Below are 17,887 nucleotides of genomic sequence, written 5' to 3'. Positions count from 1 at the left end.
AAAAAAAAAAAAAAAAAAAGAAAAATTGAGAAAAGGTTCAAGTAAACAGAAAATACTATATGCTGGTTCTGAGAGAGAGAGAATGTTCAAAACACCAGGAGTCACTGCTGTGGTAGGGCAAATTACATTACTCACCTGCTCCAAAGTTGTAGCATCAACACAAGGTGTCTCAGAAGGAGTCACTGCAGGCCTGTAACCTTATAGACTACAATACCAAATGGCAAGCTAGTGAGCATAAAGTGAACTGCCCTGACTACACAACTCACCTATAAAAGAGCTGATTCTGCATAAGATGCTTGCCCGTTGCTACTTGACAATAATTTTCTTCAGTCCTGTGAGCAATTAGCTTCTAGAGATAGCAGATATTGCTAAAATCCTCCATCACTGGCAACATTGCAGAGAGCTTCAAAAACACAGATTTTTATTCTCTGCATAGTTGACTAGCAACCATGGAAAAACCCAGCAGTTGGTGTGATACTGTCAGTTTGGATTTCCGTAATGGCATTCAGTACAGTCCCTTACCCAAAGCACAAAATAAATCTGCAGTCTCTCGTGCGGTCAGACAGTTGGTTAAAAGACAGGAGGCACAGAAGAACTCTTCAAGTGATCAATCCTCTCAGTGCAGTGCAGCACCCTGCTTCAACATGCTTGTAATAAAAGGAAAAAGCAGCACAAAGGAAATGGCCCATGATGGCAAATGTGAAGTGTAAAAAGGATGTAACAGAAATACGGCAGAAAAAAAAGAAAATCGGAAAGTCTGGGTGCTGAATTCCTCTGTTCTTTCATTAAAGTTTGAAGTAAAATCTGGTCAACAGGTGGCATTTAGTGACTGCGACCACTCTCTCTTGCTCTGTAAAGACTAGCCACAGCAGCTGCAAGACCCCTGTGAAACTCAGTCCTGAGTCAATATTCTGGATGGCCTGGGACAGAAGTAACAGCACTCAGCATGAGAGGGAGAGGGTCTACAGATAGGAAAGGACTGGGTGGACCAAGAACATTGGCTTTAAGCTTTTAAATCCAAGTTGTGACCGGAAAAGTAATTTCGTAAGAGATACGAAAAGTAGCTCAGGATTCAGAAAGACCAAAGTTCATAATGGCTCTGTACACAGACGGGCTTTCTAGACCCATGTTGGTGTAAGAGAGCAGAAACAACTCAGCCTGCCAATCTCTGAGCGAAAACCTGAGAAAAAAATCAGAGGGGAGCAATCACCTCCAAATGTAGTCCAAGAGCCGAGGAAGAAACCAAGCAATAGGAAAAAAAAAAAAAGCTACAGAAAGCCACAGAAACCTTCAGAGTGCTAGAAGGAAACAGTACCTGTAATATACAGCGAGGTGCCCCTCCTCAACCTTGTGAATGGAGGAGTACAAGAAAAAGATGAGGACTCCTGTGGCGGCTGCAACTACTGCTCCGGCCTGGGCCATGGTCATCCTCGCAGCACCTGCGGGACAAACACTGTGCAGCTCAGAGGACAGCGGGGCCGAGGCGCTGCCTCCCCTCCCACTGCCCCTTTTGCAACGGGAAGGAAAAGGCCTGCGCAGGCCGGTGATGCGGGAGGCGTTCCCGCAGCACCCCGCAGACCTCACTCAGCACCAGGGAGGCCTCCCCCGTTCCAAGCGCTGTTACTGCCTCGGCCGGCGCGGTCCGTTCCCCTCCCCCCCGAATTATCGCGACTTTCCTTCGACGCCCCCCGCCCTACGGGCCGACCCGGAACCGGCTCTTACCCGATTACCTGGCGGAGCCGTCCCGAGGGAGGCGCCCGCCGGGCTCCCGTACGGAGGGAGGGAGGCAAGCGCGGGCCCGGGCCCGCTGGATGCCGCTCCCCCGGCGGAAGGCGAGGCCTGTCCAGGCCGCTCCCGCTGCACCGGCGGCCCAACTAGTCCAGCCACCGCCCGCGCGCAGGCTCCGCCCCCCCACCCCCCTCCCTCCACCCGCCGGCGGCGGGAGCGCGGCGAGGGAGGCGCCCGCTGATGGCGTCATGGCGGGCGGCCGCGGCCCGATTGCCCGAGAAGGGCGGCAGGAGGGCTGGGGGGGGCCTCGGGGCAGCGTTTATTTACAATAAACTCGGGTTAAAATACACGCGCGTCTGCGGTACACATCACGAACCGCTCCAGCCCGTCCCCCCCCCCGTCGCCAGCCCCCGCCTTCCCCCTCCGTCGCCCTCCTTGGCGGGGCCCAGCCCCGTCTCCTCAGCGCAGAGCCCAGCAGCAGCGGCTGCTTCCTCGGTGCGGTGCCGCCAAGCTGGGTGCTTTAACGGCAGCAGACCGTCAAACGCCGTCACTGCCCGTCTCGTATATCCGCTGCAGCCGTTGTCACCAGCTGGGCTGCGGTTACAAAAGACGAGGCGAGGGGGCTCTCTACCCGGCCGTCACGGCGCGGGGCAGCCCAGCAACCTCTCTGAGTGCATGCACTCGCAGACAGCAGCGCGGGGGGGCGGGGGGGGGCGGAGCTATTTCAGCCAACTCCAGTCAAAACCCTGCAAGAAGAAGCAAGGAAACGACTGATGTGAAGGAAGCTGCTGTTCCATGCCTGCGGGCAAGGCATTGACCGAAGCGTTCTCGCTATCTAGCATCTCTCCTTAAAAGAATCATTTTGACGGAACAGCTGAAAAAACCCTCACAATTTAACTGCTCGGTTTGCCTCCTGTACAGAATTCCCTGTCCTCATTACAGCACTCAGGCACATCACAGGCTATACTGTGATGTCACTTTGGAAGTTATATTCTGTGAATACATGGTTTTGGGAATTATGTTCTGTGTCTGAACAAAAGCTAGTGCTGCTGGTCCTAGAGATTGGACAGGTACTGCAAGAACACAAAAGAAAAACTAAAGGCTCTAAGTCATACTTCTGTAAGAACAGAGAAAAGAATCTTATAGTTATTCCTTTTTTCCTCTGTTTTTCCAAGTGAATTGAAGAGGACAAATTCCATTTTCTGCTGCCTTCCTGTTGCCTAACTTCTGTTTCATGATACATGGAAAACAGGAAGGAAACCAAGCATAAACAAACCATATGCTAATCTGCAGAGCATGATTCCACCACAACAAACAATCCTTCTGGGTTAAAATATGCCAGAGACAGATGCTGCACCTTGGAATGAGAGGCTGGAGAGGACAGAGATTAACAGGTAAGTAGGCAGTCATAGGTCTGCTTTCTCCTCTCCAGAAACAGCAAGGAAACACAACAGGAAAGGTTGTATTACAGAACTGATACCAACCCTGTCAGGGCTGAACAGAGTATTCATCAATCCATGGCTAATGACCAAGCTGTGCATAATTAAGGTTGTTTTCTTACTAACGTAACTACTTTGCATTAATCAGTGGCTAATTTCATCCCCCCATGCATATTGCTCAATGCTTTGGTATTATGAAGTTGTCTGAAACTCCTACTAATGTGTTTTCATTTCACTGAACTCATCATGAATAACTTAATAACTCCAACAAACTCACTTCACTGTTTACTATGTTTCATAAACAGCAGAACATTAAAATGTCTATGAATTAAAATATTTAAGAATTACAAGAGGTCTATTTCATCAAACATTTCAATTTCTCCAACCCACTGTTCCTTGCTATTTCGGCAGTTACAACTTGTAAACAGCTTTAACTTTTTATCCAATGAGAACAGATGTTAGCCCCAAGGAGACGCTATAAGAAGCTTTTTGAAAATCCAAGGTATAGCAAGCCAGCAGATCTCACTTCTCCACAGATCAATGACTTCCTTAGAAGACTGCAATAAATCTGTGAGGTAATCTAATGCTCACAGAAGCTGTATTGACACTTCTCCTTGATAAAAAGGTTGATATACATGCCTACTTACTCTTTTCTCATTGTATTTATATAGGTGTTTCTATGATATAGCCTCCAAAATCAGGTAAGAACCTTTTCTAGAAACCTGGTATTCTGTGGTGCTCTTCATCCTCCCAGTAACTGAGCTCTTTTAAGCAGTAACTTACCAGCCTTCACCAGTTCAGGAACAGTTTCAGATCACATCAACACTTCTGCATGATCTTTATCTACTTTTGTCATGTCTTGATATTTCAAACACAGATTAATACAAAAAGCCTTCCTAGGACCTGCTTCTGCCATAAGGAGAGCTTCATTTAATAACCAGAAAAGGGCTCTGGGAATTGGAGAGCCCTGTCCACTCCAGTGCAGGGATGTGACCCTGTAGTTTTGTTGAAAATGAAACCAATATTCTGATCAAACTCTACCTGGAGAGTTTCACTGTGCAGTCTAGCCAGCTGACACTTTTCCAAATACTACTTTCCATAAGGACCAGCATGTTAGCAGAGTCCAGGGGAATGAAAGACATCATGTGCCAGCCACAGCAATTTGCATAATTACACATTACCCTATTTAAGGAGTTATCTGCATCTCAAGAGGATCTTGTGGCTTTTAAAAATCAGGTCCTCAGAAATACTCCAACAGGCTTACCATCATGCTGTTACTCTGCTCTTGTCTTGCCTCCTGCAAAATACTGCTGAAGCGGTCGAGGTAATTCAGATTCTCTTCTATCACATCAATAAAATCTTCCCTGTAGGGAAGGCATAAGAAGACAGATTTAAAAGACAATTAAAACTGATGTCAGTAGGCTCTGCACTGAAAATAAAACAAAGAAAAACAACACAAGAACTAATTGTTCTCTGCAATTGTAGGAGCTGCCTTGTAGTGCACAAAACATGCCTTAAGGTGGCATCGTGCAGATCCTGACGCTGGATGTATGGATTTGCTCTCCTTCCCTTCAGAGGCAGTACACAAACCACACTGAAATCCAACCTTAACAAGAACCTGGGAAGCAAGCTGAGTACAAAGGCCCTGGAATTATATCTCTCAACTCTTTGTACAGTGCCTCACAGTGAAGCCATAGTTCAAAGAGGAGCTTTGAGGAGATCACCCATTAAAGGGTGATTAATGCACATCCCTTGGAGGTGGAATTTGCCTGCAGCAGCAGACAGAAAAGACAAGTAGCAAGAGTTGCTCAAGTTCCAAAAAACTGCCTTCCAGCAACAGCCTGCTTAGAAAATGTGTATCTTCAGAACCTAAATATTTCCCTGACCACCCAAAAACAAAGAGATAGCCAAACAGTTTGATAAATTAACTGCTTGTGTTTATAACCCCTGCCCTGGTCAACAAAATCATCACTGCTGCAGATTGAGTGCTGAGCAGTGTTTGAGGAGTGTCTTCTTTCTGTTAGGCTGACTAGAAGTAAAACTATTATTAAATTCAGAAGAGCAGGGAAAAAAAAAAAAAAAAAAAAAGACAAAATCCAAACCCCTCAGCTCCTGACAACTCTCCTATTTCAGCTAGGATTAGTTTATAGACCTTAATAATGAAAGTCAACCAACCACAAGACTAAGTAATCTGACATGAAAGAAATTAATTGTACAGTGCTAGGTGACAGAGATTCCAAGCTGTAGCTGAGAGTGGTATGTAGAACTTGCACAGGACCAGAGTGTGGAAGTTTGTGAATAAAGTTAACCTAACTTCTGATTTTTATAGCAACTTACTAGGTATTGAATTTGGGAAGGATGAAAAAAACAGATATTGAATCAGATAGACTGCTTCCTAATAACTTCAGACATCCATTCACACAATTAAGACTTTTTAAAATCACTGAAGCTGTCTGTAAGAATCACTAAATATAGTCTAATTTATCTAGGACTTCCACCAGAACTTGGGTATGAAAAGAAACCAGGCAAAGTCTAATTTTGCTGTGGTCCCCTTGGCCACTGTTGTGGTGTAGCTGGAAGAAAGTTATTTAAAAATGCCAGTCAGGAACTGAACAATGTTGCCTTCAGAGGCAGTATAGTATGCCATAATGCTCCGTGCCTGATATACAAAAACCACCACATGGGAAGTGAAGACATTTCAACAGGATGGGCCCCTGAATACTGGAGACTTCAGTGGCAGAGGACAGTATTTCTGAGTATATGCACAAATAGTTACACTGGTTCTTTCTCTGCAGTAGCATTCTTCCCCATAGTTCTTACCCATCTCCGGGAATTGCCATAGATGATAGCCGGTGAGGTACATGCTCCAAGGAGCTCTGGGGGAGCCAGGTGGCTGTGGAAGCTGAGGCTGCCCCTTCCAGGCTGGAGCTTACCAGTGATCGAGAAGAGCTCTGAGTCTAGGAAAAAAAAATATCAATCTGCTGTAATTGACAAAAGGATGAATTTAGTCAGGCTTACTTTATATGCAAGACTTGTGATTTAGGCCCCATGAACTCCATTTGTTATATATACAATCTAAGCAAAGTCTACAGCTAGCAAGTAGACTGAACCCTCAGTAAATTTTCAGACAACAACAAATTGGTGGGGATGCGTCTATCTGCCAGAGGGTAGGAAGGTCCTGCAGAGGGACCTGGACAGGATGGGTCAATGGGCAGAGGCCAAGTGGATGATGTTCAACATGGCTAAATTCTGGGTCCTGCACTTTGGTCACAACCCCATGCAACACTACAGGCTTGGGGCAGGATGGCTGGAAAGTTGTGCAGAGGAAAAGGACCTGGGGGTGTTGGTTGATGCTTGTCTGAACATGAGCCAGGAGTGTGCCCAGGTGACCAAGAAGGCCAACGGCATCCTGGCTTGTAGCAGGAGTAGTGCAGCCAGCAGGACCAGGGAGGTGATTGTCCTCCTGCAGTTTGCTCTGGTGAGGCCACACCTCGAGTACTGTGTTCAGCTTTGGGCCCCTCACTACAAGAAGGACATTGAGGCCCTGGAGCATGCCCAGAGAAGGGCTATGAAGCTGGTGAAGGGCCTGACACACAAGTCCTGTGAGGAGCGGCTGATGGCACTGGGTTGTTTAGTCTGGAGAAGAGGAGGTTCAGGGGAGACCTTGCTCTCTGCAACTACCTGAAAGGAAGCTGTGGGGAGCTGGGGGTCAGCCTCTTCTCACCGGTAGGTAGTGATAGAACTAGAGGGAATGGCCTCAAGTTGCACCAGGGGAGGTTCAGATTGGAAATCAGGAGATACTTCTTCTCTTAGAGAGTGATTAGGCATTGGAAAGGGCTGCCTAGGGAGATGGTGGAGTCACTGTCCCTTGGGGGTTTTTAAGGAAAGGTTGGACATAGTATTTAGGGACATGGTTTAATGGGTGATGGTGGTAGGGGGATGGTTGGACCACATGATCTTCAACATCTTTTCCAACTTTAATTATTCTATGATGGTTCTGCAAATAGCTGGTGCCAATTGTCTCTGCAAGTAAGTCACCTGTGCTATGCATGGCATGTATTTTACAATGAGGAATTTTAAGGAGGTGCCTATTGGGTTTACATGACAAGGTTTGGGTAGTGAGGGGAGGGGTGCAGGGGTGGGCAGGAGCTGCCCTGTGTTAGAGAAGAGCCAGCTCCAAAAGGGACCTGCTGTTGGCCAGAGTTGAGCCAGTGAACGATGCTGGTTCTGAGAGGGCACATGGAAGAAAGGATAAAAAATGCTGCACAGCAGCTGGAGAAAGTGAGTAAGAAAATAAGAGGGAAGTAACCACGCAGACACCAAGATCAGTGAAGGAGGGCAGGAGGTGCTCCAGACACCACATGTAAGTTCCCCTGCAGCCTGTGGTCAGAACCATTGTGATGCTGGCTGTCCCAGTGCAGCCCATGGAGGAACCCATGCTGGAGCAGGTGGATGTGCCTGTAAGGAAATGCAGCTTGTGGAGTGGAACCCATCCTGGAGCAGGTTGTGGAAGGAGCTGCAACCTGTGGGGGACCCATGCTGGAGCAGTCCTTTCCTCAAGGACTCCATCCCATCCAAAGGAGCAGCTTGGGAAGGAATGCATCCCATGGAAGGTACCCTGCACTGCAGCAGAGGAAGAGCACGAAGAAGAAGGAACATCAGAGATGAAGCGTTATGGACTGGCTGCAACTCCCATTCCCCATCACTTGTGCTGCCCAGGGCAGGAACACATTCCCCATCACTTGTGCTGCCCAGGGCAGGAACAGGCAGAACAGAAATCAAAGTTGAGTCTGGAAAGAAGGGGAGGGTGAGTGAAAGTGGTTTTATTATTACTATTTTCAGTTCTCACTGTCCTCCTATATCAACTTGAAAAAAATTAAATTTATCTTCTCCAAACTGAGTCTGTGATGACTGATGGTAATTAGCAAGCAATCTCCCTGTCCTTATCTCCAACTACAAGTTTCTTCATTTTATTTCTCTCCCCGTCCTGCTCTGTAAGGGGAGTGAGAGCACAGCTGCGTGGGCATGTGGTGGCCATCAAGGCCAACCCACTGCAATGTGCCATGTCCTAAACTGTGAGCCATACACAGCAGCAACTATTTTGAGCGCGTAAAGACTATGTTTCCTATGCTGACCTTACATGTTAGCATGTGGAAATCAGGAGATTGTTTTGTCTCTACAGTCACTAAAAATGATGCATAAAAAGCAGTGTATCCTTGTAACACCTTATACTATTCAAGAAAGCACCTATTTCACTTTTGCAGCAATACTATCATAATGATAGCCTTAAAAGAGCAGACTGGAGTTCACCTATCCCAGTATATGCCCTCTGATGCTACATGCTCAGGGAACCTAAGAACAAGGCTCATGTCGTGCCATATCATGTGTACTGTACTCCAGCCTCCAGCAGTTTGCCTTCTGAGGACTCACTGGAACCAAAGACTCTTTTACTGGACTTCTTTTCCATGAATTTGTCTAGTGCCTTTCTAAATCTGTGTGAACTATTAGCATTTTAAACTTTCCTTCTCTACAGTAAAGTACTTGTGTGGATGTATCTTTTTTTTTTTTTCTTCGGTCTGTTTTGGTCTTGTCTCTTCACAGTTTCATTTGATGTTCCCTGGTTCCTGTAATGGAATGAAGAGCCAACAACTAATCCAAAAGCTACTCACGCAAGCAATTTTGAGCAAGTGCCATATCTCCCTTTGTCTTTTGCCCTGCATCTGCATCACCGAGTTATCAGCTTCTTTGATGTTATTTAAAGCCACTTCAATCTTTGGAAGCAAGTCAATAATCTTCTGCTTACAGCCCAAGAGCTTGCTGAAATAAAAACAAAACACAGTTACTTTTCTACTTGTATGGCAATATGCTTTGGCAAGACCAAGGTGGCCTCATCTTGGGATTCACGAAAACATCTGTGAGAACAGCATCTTAGCACAACATTGTGATGCAGGTACAATACCCGCAAGACTGGAGAGGCCCCTGGACTTTTCTAAGTCTAGTTTAAAATCAAAAAAGCGGGCAGACAACACACAATACCCAGAATATAAGCTATTCTTATAAGAGATACAAAAATTGGTCCTAATAACAATGAACAACAGAGAAACTCAACCATGGTATGGTGGGCTGACCATACTTTAGGCAGCAACTTTTTTTTTTGTGGCATAAGCCACATCTGAAAATAAAACCAGGTCATGTTTTGCTGATTACTGAGATCTGCGTATTATTTCTTTTGTTGATCTGTTTGAGAATTTAATGAACAAATCAGTGTTATCTTCTCAATTGTTACACTATTCTTTATTTTTAAAAACAATTTAATCCCAACCTAAGCACTGGCAAAATTTGTCACATTTTAAAGCAGCCTCTTGGATGCTAACAGTACATTCTCCTCCCTTTTGCTACTAGTTGCATACATTAGCTGCATTTTAAAAGAGTCAGGTGGAAATTCAACTCTGACACAAAGGAGCAGAATTAATACTGCTATGACAAGTTCACATTTGTGAACACATCATCTGGGTTCTGTTCTCCATGGTTTTCCTCCCCTTTCCTGCTACAGATACAAATACTGAAAGTTGCATTTGTTTGTTTTTCTGCATAAAGTACCTGAGATGTCCAAAGAGTTCCTTGAGAACTCGGTCTTGACTCTGAACTGTCTGCACAATAATCTTCACCATGTCCGTGCTGTCACTGTAGGCATGATCTGGAAGGGACATCAATCACCATTTAAGTACAATACTCTTCAGTGAGGAGCCACTGTGGACACAAATGCCCAGCACCAAGGAAAGTCACTGAACATGTGCAGCCACATAAACTGAAACATAAATTTAAAAATTCTGAAATCAGCTAAAATCTCTCATTAGGCACAGCTTTTCCTTAACGTCTCTTCTCTCCACAGGTATGTATACAATTCCAGCAACTCCGCTGCCCAGATAAGGGTTTCAATAAGGTCTGCAGGTGGTTGCCAAACACATAAGTAACTGACTCTTACTGCTCATGAGCTACTATGTTCAGAATACCCAACACCCAGACGTGGGGCTCTATCCAGTATAACTAAGAGGTAGGAGGAGGAGGAGGAGAAAAGAGATTGCCCTTTGACTGAAGTGATGACAGAGTTCTTCCTAAATCTGGGGGGAATAAAGGACTACTCTGTAATTGGAATAGGAAAAAAAATGCCTGGAGGCAGACAGACTTCTTCAAGGCTGATGCTCTAAGTCTGAAAACTGTAGGACAAACTCATGTCTGAGGAACAGTACTACAGGAATTTGGGAGAGCTCTAGGCTGAGCAAGAAGAAGAAATCAGCTTGAGGTATGCTCTTGAGTCTGGTTAACATTAATACAATAATTTGCCTTCTCCTAAACAGTATTTTCAGGGTTGCAGGATTTGAGTTCAGAAAAATTAGCAAAAATTAGGGGTCAGGTACAAATGCAGAACAGTCTTTGAACAATCTCCTTCCATACCTGGTGGTCTTGTTTTTAATTGCTTGTACAGGTCTATGGCTCTCTGTTCCCTTCGAAAAGAAGAAAATAATTTGTACATGTATCAAAGAGATGACTCAAGAAAAAAAAAAAAAAAAACAACACAACAACATTATAACTAAGTTATGCCTTGCTGAACCTCATACATTGGAGATGCCACCTTCTTCTGTTGCAAGTGCACAATTATAGTATTTGGGATACAGTAACAGTTTTCCTGTGATGGAAGTCAAGGCTTCCCTAAAGACAGTCTCTCTTTTCCTGTGATTATGCGCATTTTCTTCTGAGACAACCACACTATCCGGAGGTTATTTTCAGTGTCAAATTTTCATGTGGCTCAGATGTGTATTAATTCTATAGTACCTTTAATTGTGAAACTTAATTTTCAACTATAGGTACTTCTGCACAACTGCCTGGAAAATTCTTGTTCCTGTTCTGCTTACTTTGCCTGGTCAATTTTACAGTGAAATTCTGCAAACAGAAAGACAGCCATATCAAAAACAATAGGACAATAGTGTTTTTCAACTTCCCATCAAGTCTATGTTCTTTCTCTTAAATATTTCAAAAGAAGCCAAATACTGAAGCTTCTACCTTTGAACATATCTTCACTTCTAAATAAAAAGTTTGTCACAAACAATCAGTTTAACCAGTTTTGACACTGCACTTAGGCTCTCACCAGGCCTCTTTCCTTAACTGCCCCTAGATCACCCCAATATGGTTCCAAGACATTACGCAAGTTTATTCTCATGTACATAATTTCTAGCACATCTGTCTTGTGACTCATGCATAAGGCAAAGATAGAGAAGAGGTGCTCTTTTCTCCTGCTGAACAGGGAAAAAGAGGTTAGCATCCAGTGTACATCCAGTTTGATGCATCACACAGGATCCATGTGCATCTTGTGGATGTATCAAATCTTAAGCTGATGCTCTGTGGTATGCTTTGCTACACCCTGAAAAAAAATAAAGATCATGAGACCCAAATTGTTCCACTCCTCATTAAAAACAGCAGTGCAGAACTTCATCTTCATAGCGTTAGACTAGCACAATCAACAGCTTATGGCATGCTTTAAGCACCCTGAAAAAGCTGATGCAGCCTTGCATGGTCCAAGTACTGAAAACAACATTTTAGGAGGCACATTCATTAGTTTAAGCTTATCTGAATATGGGCTACTGCTGCAAGAGGTGGCTTCTCCCTTCCAGCACTTCCTCCCCTGACAAAAAGTAAACTTTATCCAATCTAGCTCTGCAGGGGAGAACATGCCAAACAGAATCACAGAATAGTCTAGGTTGGAAGAGACCTCCAAGATCACCGAGTCCAACCTCCTACCTAATGCTAACAAATCTTCCACTAAACCATATCCCTAAGCTCTACATCTAAACGTCTTTTAAAGACCTCCAGGGATGGTGACTCCACCACTTCCCTGGGCAGCCTATTCCAGTGACTAACAACCCGTTCAGTAAAGAAGTTCTTCCTAATATCCAACCTAAACCTCCCCTGGCGCAACTTTAGCCCATTCCCCCTCGTCCTGTCACCAGGCACGTGGGAGAATAGACCAACCGCCACCTCGCTACAGCCTTCCTTGAGGTACCTGTAGAGTGCAATAAGGTCACCCCTGAGCCTCCTCTTCTCCAGGCTAAACAGTCCCAGCTCCCTCAGCCGCTCCTCATAAGACTTGTTCTCCAGACCCTTCACCAGCTTCGTAGCCCTTCTCTGGGCCCGCTCAAGCACCTCGATGTCCTTCTTGTAGCGAGGGGCTAAAAACTGAACACAGTACTCGAGGTGCGGCCTCACCAGAGCCGAGTACAGGGGGACAATCACTTCCCTGGACCTGCTGGCCACGCTGTTTCTTATGCAAGCCAGGATGCTGTTGGCCTTCTTGGCCGCCTGAGCACACTGCTGGCTCATATTCAGCCGACTGTCCACTATCACTCCCAGGTCCTTCTCTGCCAGGCAGCTTTCTAACCACACATCTCCCAGCCTGCAGCGCTGTTTGGGGTTGTTGTGCCCCAGGTGCAGGACCCGGCACTTGGCCTTGTTGAACTTCATACCGATGGCCTCGGCCCATTGGTCCAGCCTATCCAGATCCTCCTGCAGAGCCTTCCTACCCTCGAGCAGATCGACACATGGACCTAACTTGGTGTCGTCTACAAACTTGCTGAGGGTGCACTCGATCCCCTTGTCCAGATCATCAATGAAGATGTTAAAGAGAACTGGCCCCAGTACCGAGCCCTGGGGGACTCCACTAGTGACCGGCCTCCAACTGGATTTGATTCCATTCACCACAACTCTCTGGGCCCGGCCATCCAGCCAGCTCTTAACCCAACGAAGTGTACGCCAGTCCAAGCCATGAGCAGCCAGTTTCCTGAGGAGAATGCTGTGGGGAACGGTGTCAAATGCCTTACTGAAGTCAAGGTAGACCACATCCACAACCTTTCCCTCATCCACTAAGCGTGTCACCTTGTCATAGAAGGAGATCAGGTTCGTTAAGCAGGACCTGCCCTTCATAAACCCATGCTGACTAGGCCTGATCGCCTGCTTGCCCTGCAAGGCATGTTTCCACTCAGAATACTGAATATAGGTTAAATTAACAGATAACCTTGGTGGTTATTTGACCCCTCTCTTTTATAACTGTCAGCTGTGCTCTCAACAACAGCTTGAACTATGATAATTGCTTCCTAGCATTTCTTAACATCAGTAGTATCTGTTCACTCTTTCATATTTTAATGCTTTTAAAAAAATAAATACTCGAGTTCCAAAATATTAAAGTATTCATGAGTTTTTATTTATGCTTGCTCTGAAATCATACTTAAGATACTTAACATGATTTTACAATGAACTCCTAATTCTCTCATGAAACACTGTAAATTCACTCTTCCCCAGTGCCAGAAAAAAATCCTCTGCATTTTTAATTTGAGACCAAGATATGAGTATCTCAGGCCCATCCTATTCTTAGATGAAGTCTTGTAGTCAATGACAGAAAAGCATCCTGTTCTCTCTCCAGCTGTGTTCTCTACAGTTCCCCAAGTCTAGTTATTGTGTGGCTGCAATTAAGTTAGATAAGCTAGGTAAGTTTGCTCCTGTGACTGAATGCTAATCTTTCTTGGACATCGAGCTTTCTGACAGATCAATGTCAATCTGCCTTACTATGTTGCTAACTGATCAGTTGATCTTCAAGAGGAAGGAGGAGCATATGCCACAGAAAGTGGGACTTTCCCCTCTTACCAGCAGAATGATCTTAAACTGATTGCAAAGCTACTTTGTATACTCAGTTTGCAAAAAAAGTTAGGAGTGCATTTCTAAAGTGCTGACAGAACAGCCATTACAAAAGACAAAAAATAATGCTCAAAGTCCACAAAATCCATTCATGTACAACAAAAACAGCAAGCAAAGGACTTACAGACTCTCCATGACTTCTCCTTGGCGTCTTGCGTATGGACTCTTCTGAAGTTCCACAATCTCTGTATGCAGAGCCATGATCTGTTCATCTAGATATCCGATATCTTCAGCCTAATGAGGAAACGTAGCTGCAAATCAAACTGAAGGAGATATAAATTTCCAGAATACAGATTTGGGTAACAGGCAGACTTCAGGAGACAAAGGCTCTTCAACATGGCTACTGCTGTAATAACTGAGGTCACTATTAGTACCTTCTCAGTGATGGTATCACCTACATCCACATCTCTGACAATCACACTGGATGAGAAAAAAACAACTTCTATATAAATCACAGCGCTTTAAGATGCACACTTCACACACACTCTGTCTCTACAAATGTTCCAGCAATGGAGAATTTTTCCCCTGCTCTTACAGAATGAATTATGTTCTCACATTTATTTTACGCCTCCATATGCTGGTGGGGTAAAATAAATCTGTATTTTGGTCTGATATATTTCTAGTGTTTCACAACTTCCTCGAAACAAGGTACCAACCTCATACCAAGCCCCCCACTGCGGGTAAATAGGAAACACTGTCTGTGCGCCTGCCTCTGTCCCTCAACCAGTTTCTCCCAGAGGCTACAAATAAATAAATGGAGGACAGCTAGAACCTGGGATATACGACAAGTTGCATTTATAAAGGACAGCTTTACATTAAGAAGTAGGCATTTGAAAAAGTTGTGCTCTTGGCTTACATGCATTAGAAAGTGCATTTTCTAAACATCACATCTTTTTAAAGTCATATATATATATACATACATATATATATGTATATACATCACACAGTTCTATATCAGCAGGTTCCTCCTGGAAAAAAAAAAATAGCTTTAGGGAAGTGTTTCTGTTCAGGTAACAGAATGGAAATATCGCACAAATTCCTGTGTTATTGCAGAGAGGAAATGATCTGTATTAATAGAAAATATGTCTTGCTTGATCCCAGTAGTGTAACTTCAGTCCTTAGAGTCAGGAATTACGTCAAAACCACCACAATGTTCCATATGGGTCAGGCTTTCATCAACAAAATTCCTGAGCAAGAGGACTAGCCAAGTGGTGCCTGACATGCACCAGAGATCTCCGGTAGCATGGTAGAGACACAGGCTAACATCTTTGTACCATGGACTGGGCACTGATCACACAATACAACTGTGTGGCGAAGAAACTGCCTTCCTGAGAAAGTATTTTGGGATATTTCAGCTTTTTCTTTCTGACTCAGGGCTGTAGGATCTGCAGGAATATTTTCTAGGATGTACTTGGTGCTGAAGCTGCAGAAGTACTTGGTGTGAGGCTGTATAAGTGGGATGTGACCCCTTGACCAGAAAACGACATCTTGAAACTAAAGAACAAACCAAGAAGAGAAGTCACATACAGTCAAAAGAGAATCAGATTGTGAGAAAAATGTGAAGTAAACCCTGTTGTCAGAGTCTCTATCTGGAGCACCGTGGCTCACTACACATACTGTGTCTCACAGAAGTTAAGGTGCCCTCTACATAGTCTAAGATACCACTGTATATTACATGGTAAAATATTTTCCATTCCTGATAAATGTTATGTGGTGTGACTGCTTATTGGACTACACAGCTTGAAGACAGAACATATTTCTGATACTCTGCAAAGCAAACAAATGTTGATGCTCTTGGTTTTCTGGAAACAGCCATCAACAGCTTTGAATTATTCTGCTAGAAGCAGCTTCCATTTTATCTTTCTTGCTTTCTAAAAGGAACTGTATTGGGTTTACATGACAAAGTTTTGGTAGCACGGGGCTGTAGGAGTGGCCTCTGTGCAGAGACCAGGAGCTGCTCCCATCCTGGACAGAGCCAGTTCCAGCTGGCTTCAAAAGGTACTTGCAGCTGGGCAAAGTAGAGATGCTATCAGTGGTGCTGTCATAACCTATTTAAGGAAGAGCAAAAAATACTGTGCAACAGCAGTGATAGAGGAGTGAGAAAAGTATGAGAGAAGCAGCCCTGCAGACACCAAGAAGGAGGGAAGGAGGTGCTCCAGGCACCAAAGCAGATGTTTCCCTGCAGCCCATGGAGGACCATGTCAGAGCAGACATCCATGCTGCAGCCCGTGGAGAGCCCCCAGAGGAACAGGTGGGTATGCCTGGAAGGAAGCTGCAGCTTCCATTAGAAAAGAAGAAACAACAGCCTTTGACAATAAACTTTTACACTCATCCTACTTTTGAACCTAATTCCCATAGCTAGAAGTTTACTCTTTCCCTATTAAGGTCTGGACAGAACTATAAGCAGAATTAGTCCAACTCCTCGCTGCTTTCAGTGGGAGTAGAATTAAAATGCTCATTCCTCAAAAATGGAGATAAGAATTCTAAATAGTAGATAAATTCAACTAAACCTTCTTGTAGGACTAACTCTCTGAGAAACAGAAAGCCATTATGTCAGCTCAACTGTCCACAAATGAAGACATCCTTTAGGACAACTCTGAGTAAGAACTAGCTCTAGCTCCACTCTGAATTTCTTAAGAACGCATCTGCGCTGGTGTGGCCTCACCTCGAGTACTGTGTGCAGTTCTGGGCACCACAGTACAAAAAGGACGTGAAACTGCTGGAGAGTGTCCAGAGAAGGGCTACAGAGATGGTGAAGGGCCTAGAGGGGAAGACATATGAGGAGCAGCTGAGATCATTTGGCCTGTTCAGCCTGGAAAAGAGGGAGCTGAAGGGAGACCTCATCACGGCCTACAGCTTCCTCACAAGGAGGAGTGGAAGTGAAGGTGCCGATCTATTCTCTTTAGTCACCAGTGATAGGACCCACAGGAATGGTGTCAGGCTGAGGCAGGGGAGGTTTAGGCTAGACATCAGGAAGAGGTTCTTCACCAAGAGGGTGGTTGCACACTGGAACAGGCTCCCCAGGGAAATAGTCACTACACCAAGCCTGTTGGAGTTGAAGAAGCCTTTGGACTGTGCTCTTAGTCACGTGGTCTGAATTTTTGGGTAGACCTGTGTGGTGCCAGGAGATGGACTCGATGATCCTTATGGGTCCCTTCCAACTCAGGATATTCTATGATTCTATGATTTAATTTCTTTTACCAAAACCTAATTTGCATATTTACTTGCAAAATCCAAACAAACGTATGTCTGTACTCCTAAATGAAATAGTGCAATTTTGAAACCACTGTTTAGTAAGGGATTGGTACTATTTTCAGCTTCAGCAATGCAAACTTTTTTGTGTAACAAAACTAACAAAGACTTGGCTATAGCAACTCTATTTCTTCTCTGCAATAAACAACACATCTCTATAGTCTACTCTCCTATAGAGACAACTGAGTCTGGTGAAATTTGCATTTGTTTTGTTCAAACCAATAAATCCAAACAACCTTGTGACTGAGGACTGTTTCTTTTTAATGCTCCTGCCTGTAGCCATGATTTTCTCGTTCTCACAGGATAAAGTATATCAAAAAGACTGAATGGATAAAGCAATACATGACAGTTAAAGATCCTGTCACATCCTCCTTCACAGAGAGATAATAAAGCCTCTTTAATATCCCCTACCTGGGCACACTGGGAAGCCTTCTCTTCCATCTCCTTCCATGCTTTGAGCATCTTTTCTGAAGCTTAAGAGAAGAAATTTGTTAACTTATAAAAAGCTATAGATAACAAAAATAAAGTGTGACCTGAACTTTGCATCTATCTGTTGAATTTAAACACAAACAGCATTAAGGCCAAATCTCCAAGCAGGAGCCATAAACTCAGAGATCAGAGAGAGGCAGCAAAGTCACAATGTAACAGAAACTCGGAGCTGACCTTAACTTGAAGCAAACTAGTTGTTAGTATTTCACTGTTTGCCATCACTGGTCTAAAATGGC

General features: G+C 44.5%; 2 protein-coding genes across 3 annotated transcripts in view; both read right to left on the bottom strand.

Annotated features, from left to right (window-relative positions):
• The window catches only part of ERLIN1 (ER lipid raft associated 1), a 14,441-nt gene extending 12,669 nt beyond the window's left edge, over positions 1-1,772 (bottom strand). Inside the window, exons 1-3 of one of the 2 annotated variants that reach the window (XM_035329961.1) lie at positions 1,723-1,772; positions 1,316-1,439; positions 136-205 (exon numbers count right to left, since the gene is read on the bottom strand). In XM_035329961.1, coding sequence (XP_035185852.1) covers positions 136-155 — 20 coding nt within the window. In that variant the 5' untranslated portion in view covers positions 156-205; positions 1,316-1,439; positions 1,723-1,772. Of the gene's footprint in view, positions 1-135; positions 206-1,315; positions 1,572-1,722 lie in introns of those variants that run through there. The other variant, XM_035329960.1, reaches the window with a different exon arrangement.
• Positions 1,773-2,393: 621 nt separating this feature from the next.
• The window catches only part of CHUK (component of inhibitor of nuclear factor kappa B kinase complex), a 31,847-nt gene continuing 16,353 nt past the window's right edge, over positions 2,394-17,887 (bottom strand). Inside the window, exons 14-21 of the mRNA XM_035329837.1 lie at positions 17,574-17,635; positions 14,035-14,144; positions 10,623-10,672; positions 9,768-9,864; positions 8,837-8,984; positions 5,988-6,124; positions 4,432-4,531; positions 2,394-2,474 (exon numbers count right to left, since the gene is read on the bottom strand). Of these exons, the coding sequence (XP_035185728.1) occupies positions 2,448-2,474; positions 4,432-4,531; positions 5,988-6,124; positions 8,837-8,984; positions 9,768-9,864; positions 10,623-10,672; positions 14,035-14,144; positions 17,574-17,635 (731 nt within the window). The 3' untranslated portion in view covers positions 2,394-2,447. The remainder of the gene's footprint in view (positions 2,475-4,431; positions 4,532-5,987; positions 6,125-8,836; positions 8,985-9,767; positions 9,865-10,622; positions 10,673-14,034; positions 14,145-17,573; positions 17,636-17,887) is intronic.

The sequence above is a fragment of the Oxyura jamaicensis genome, chromosome 6 (genome assembly GCF_011077185.1).
Source record: "Oxyura jamaicensis isolate SHBP4307 breed ruddy duck chromosome 6, BPBGC_Ojam_1.0, whole genome shotgun sequence".
Lineage (NCBI taxonomy): Eukaryota > Metazoa > Chordata > Aves > Anseriformes > Anatidae > Oxyura > Oxyura jamaicensis.
Note: the sequence above shows the minus strand (reverse complement) of the source record. Positions and strands in the feature narration are given on the sequence as shown.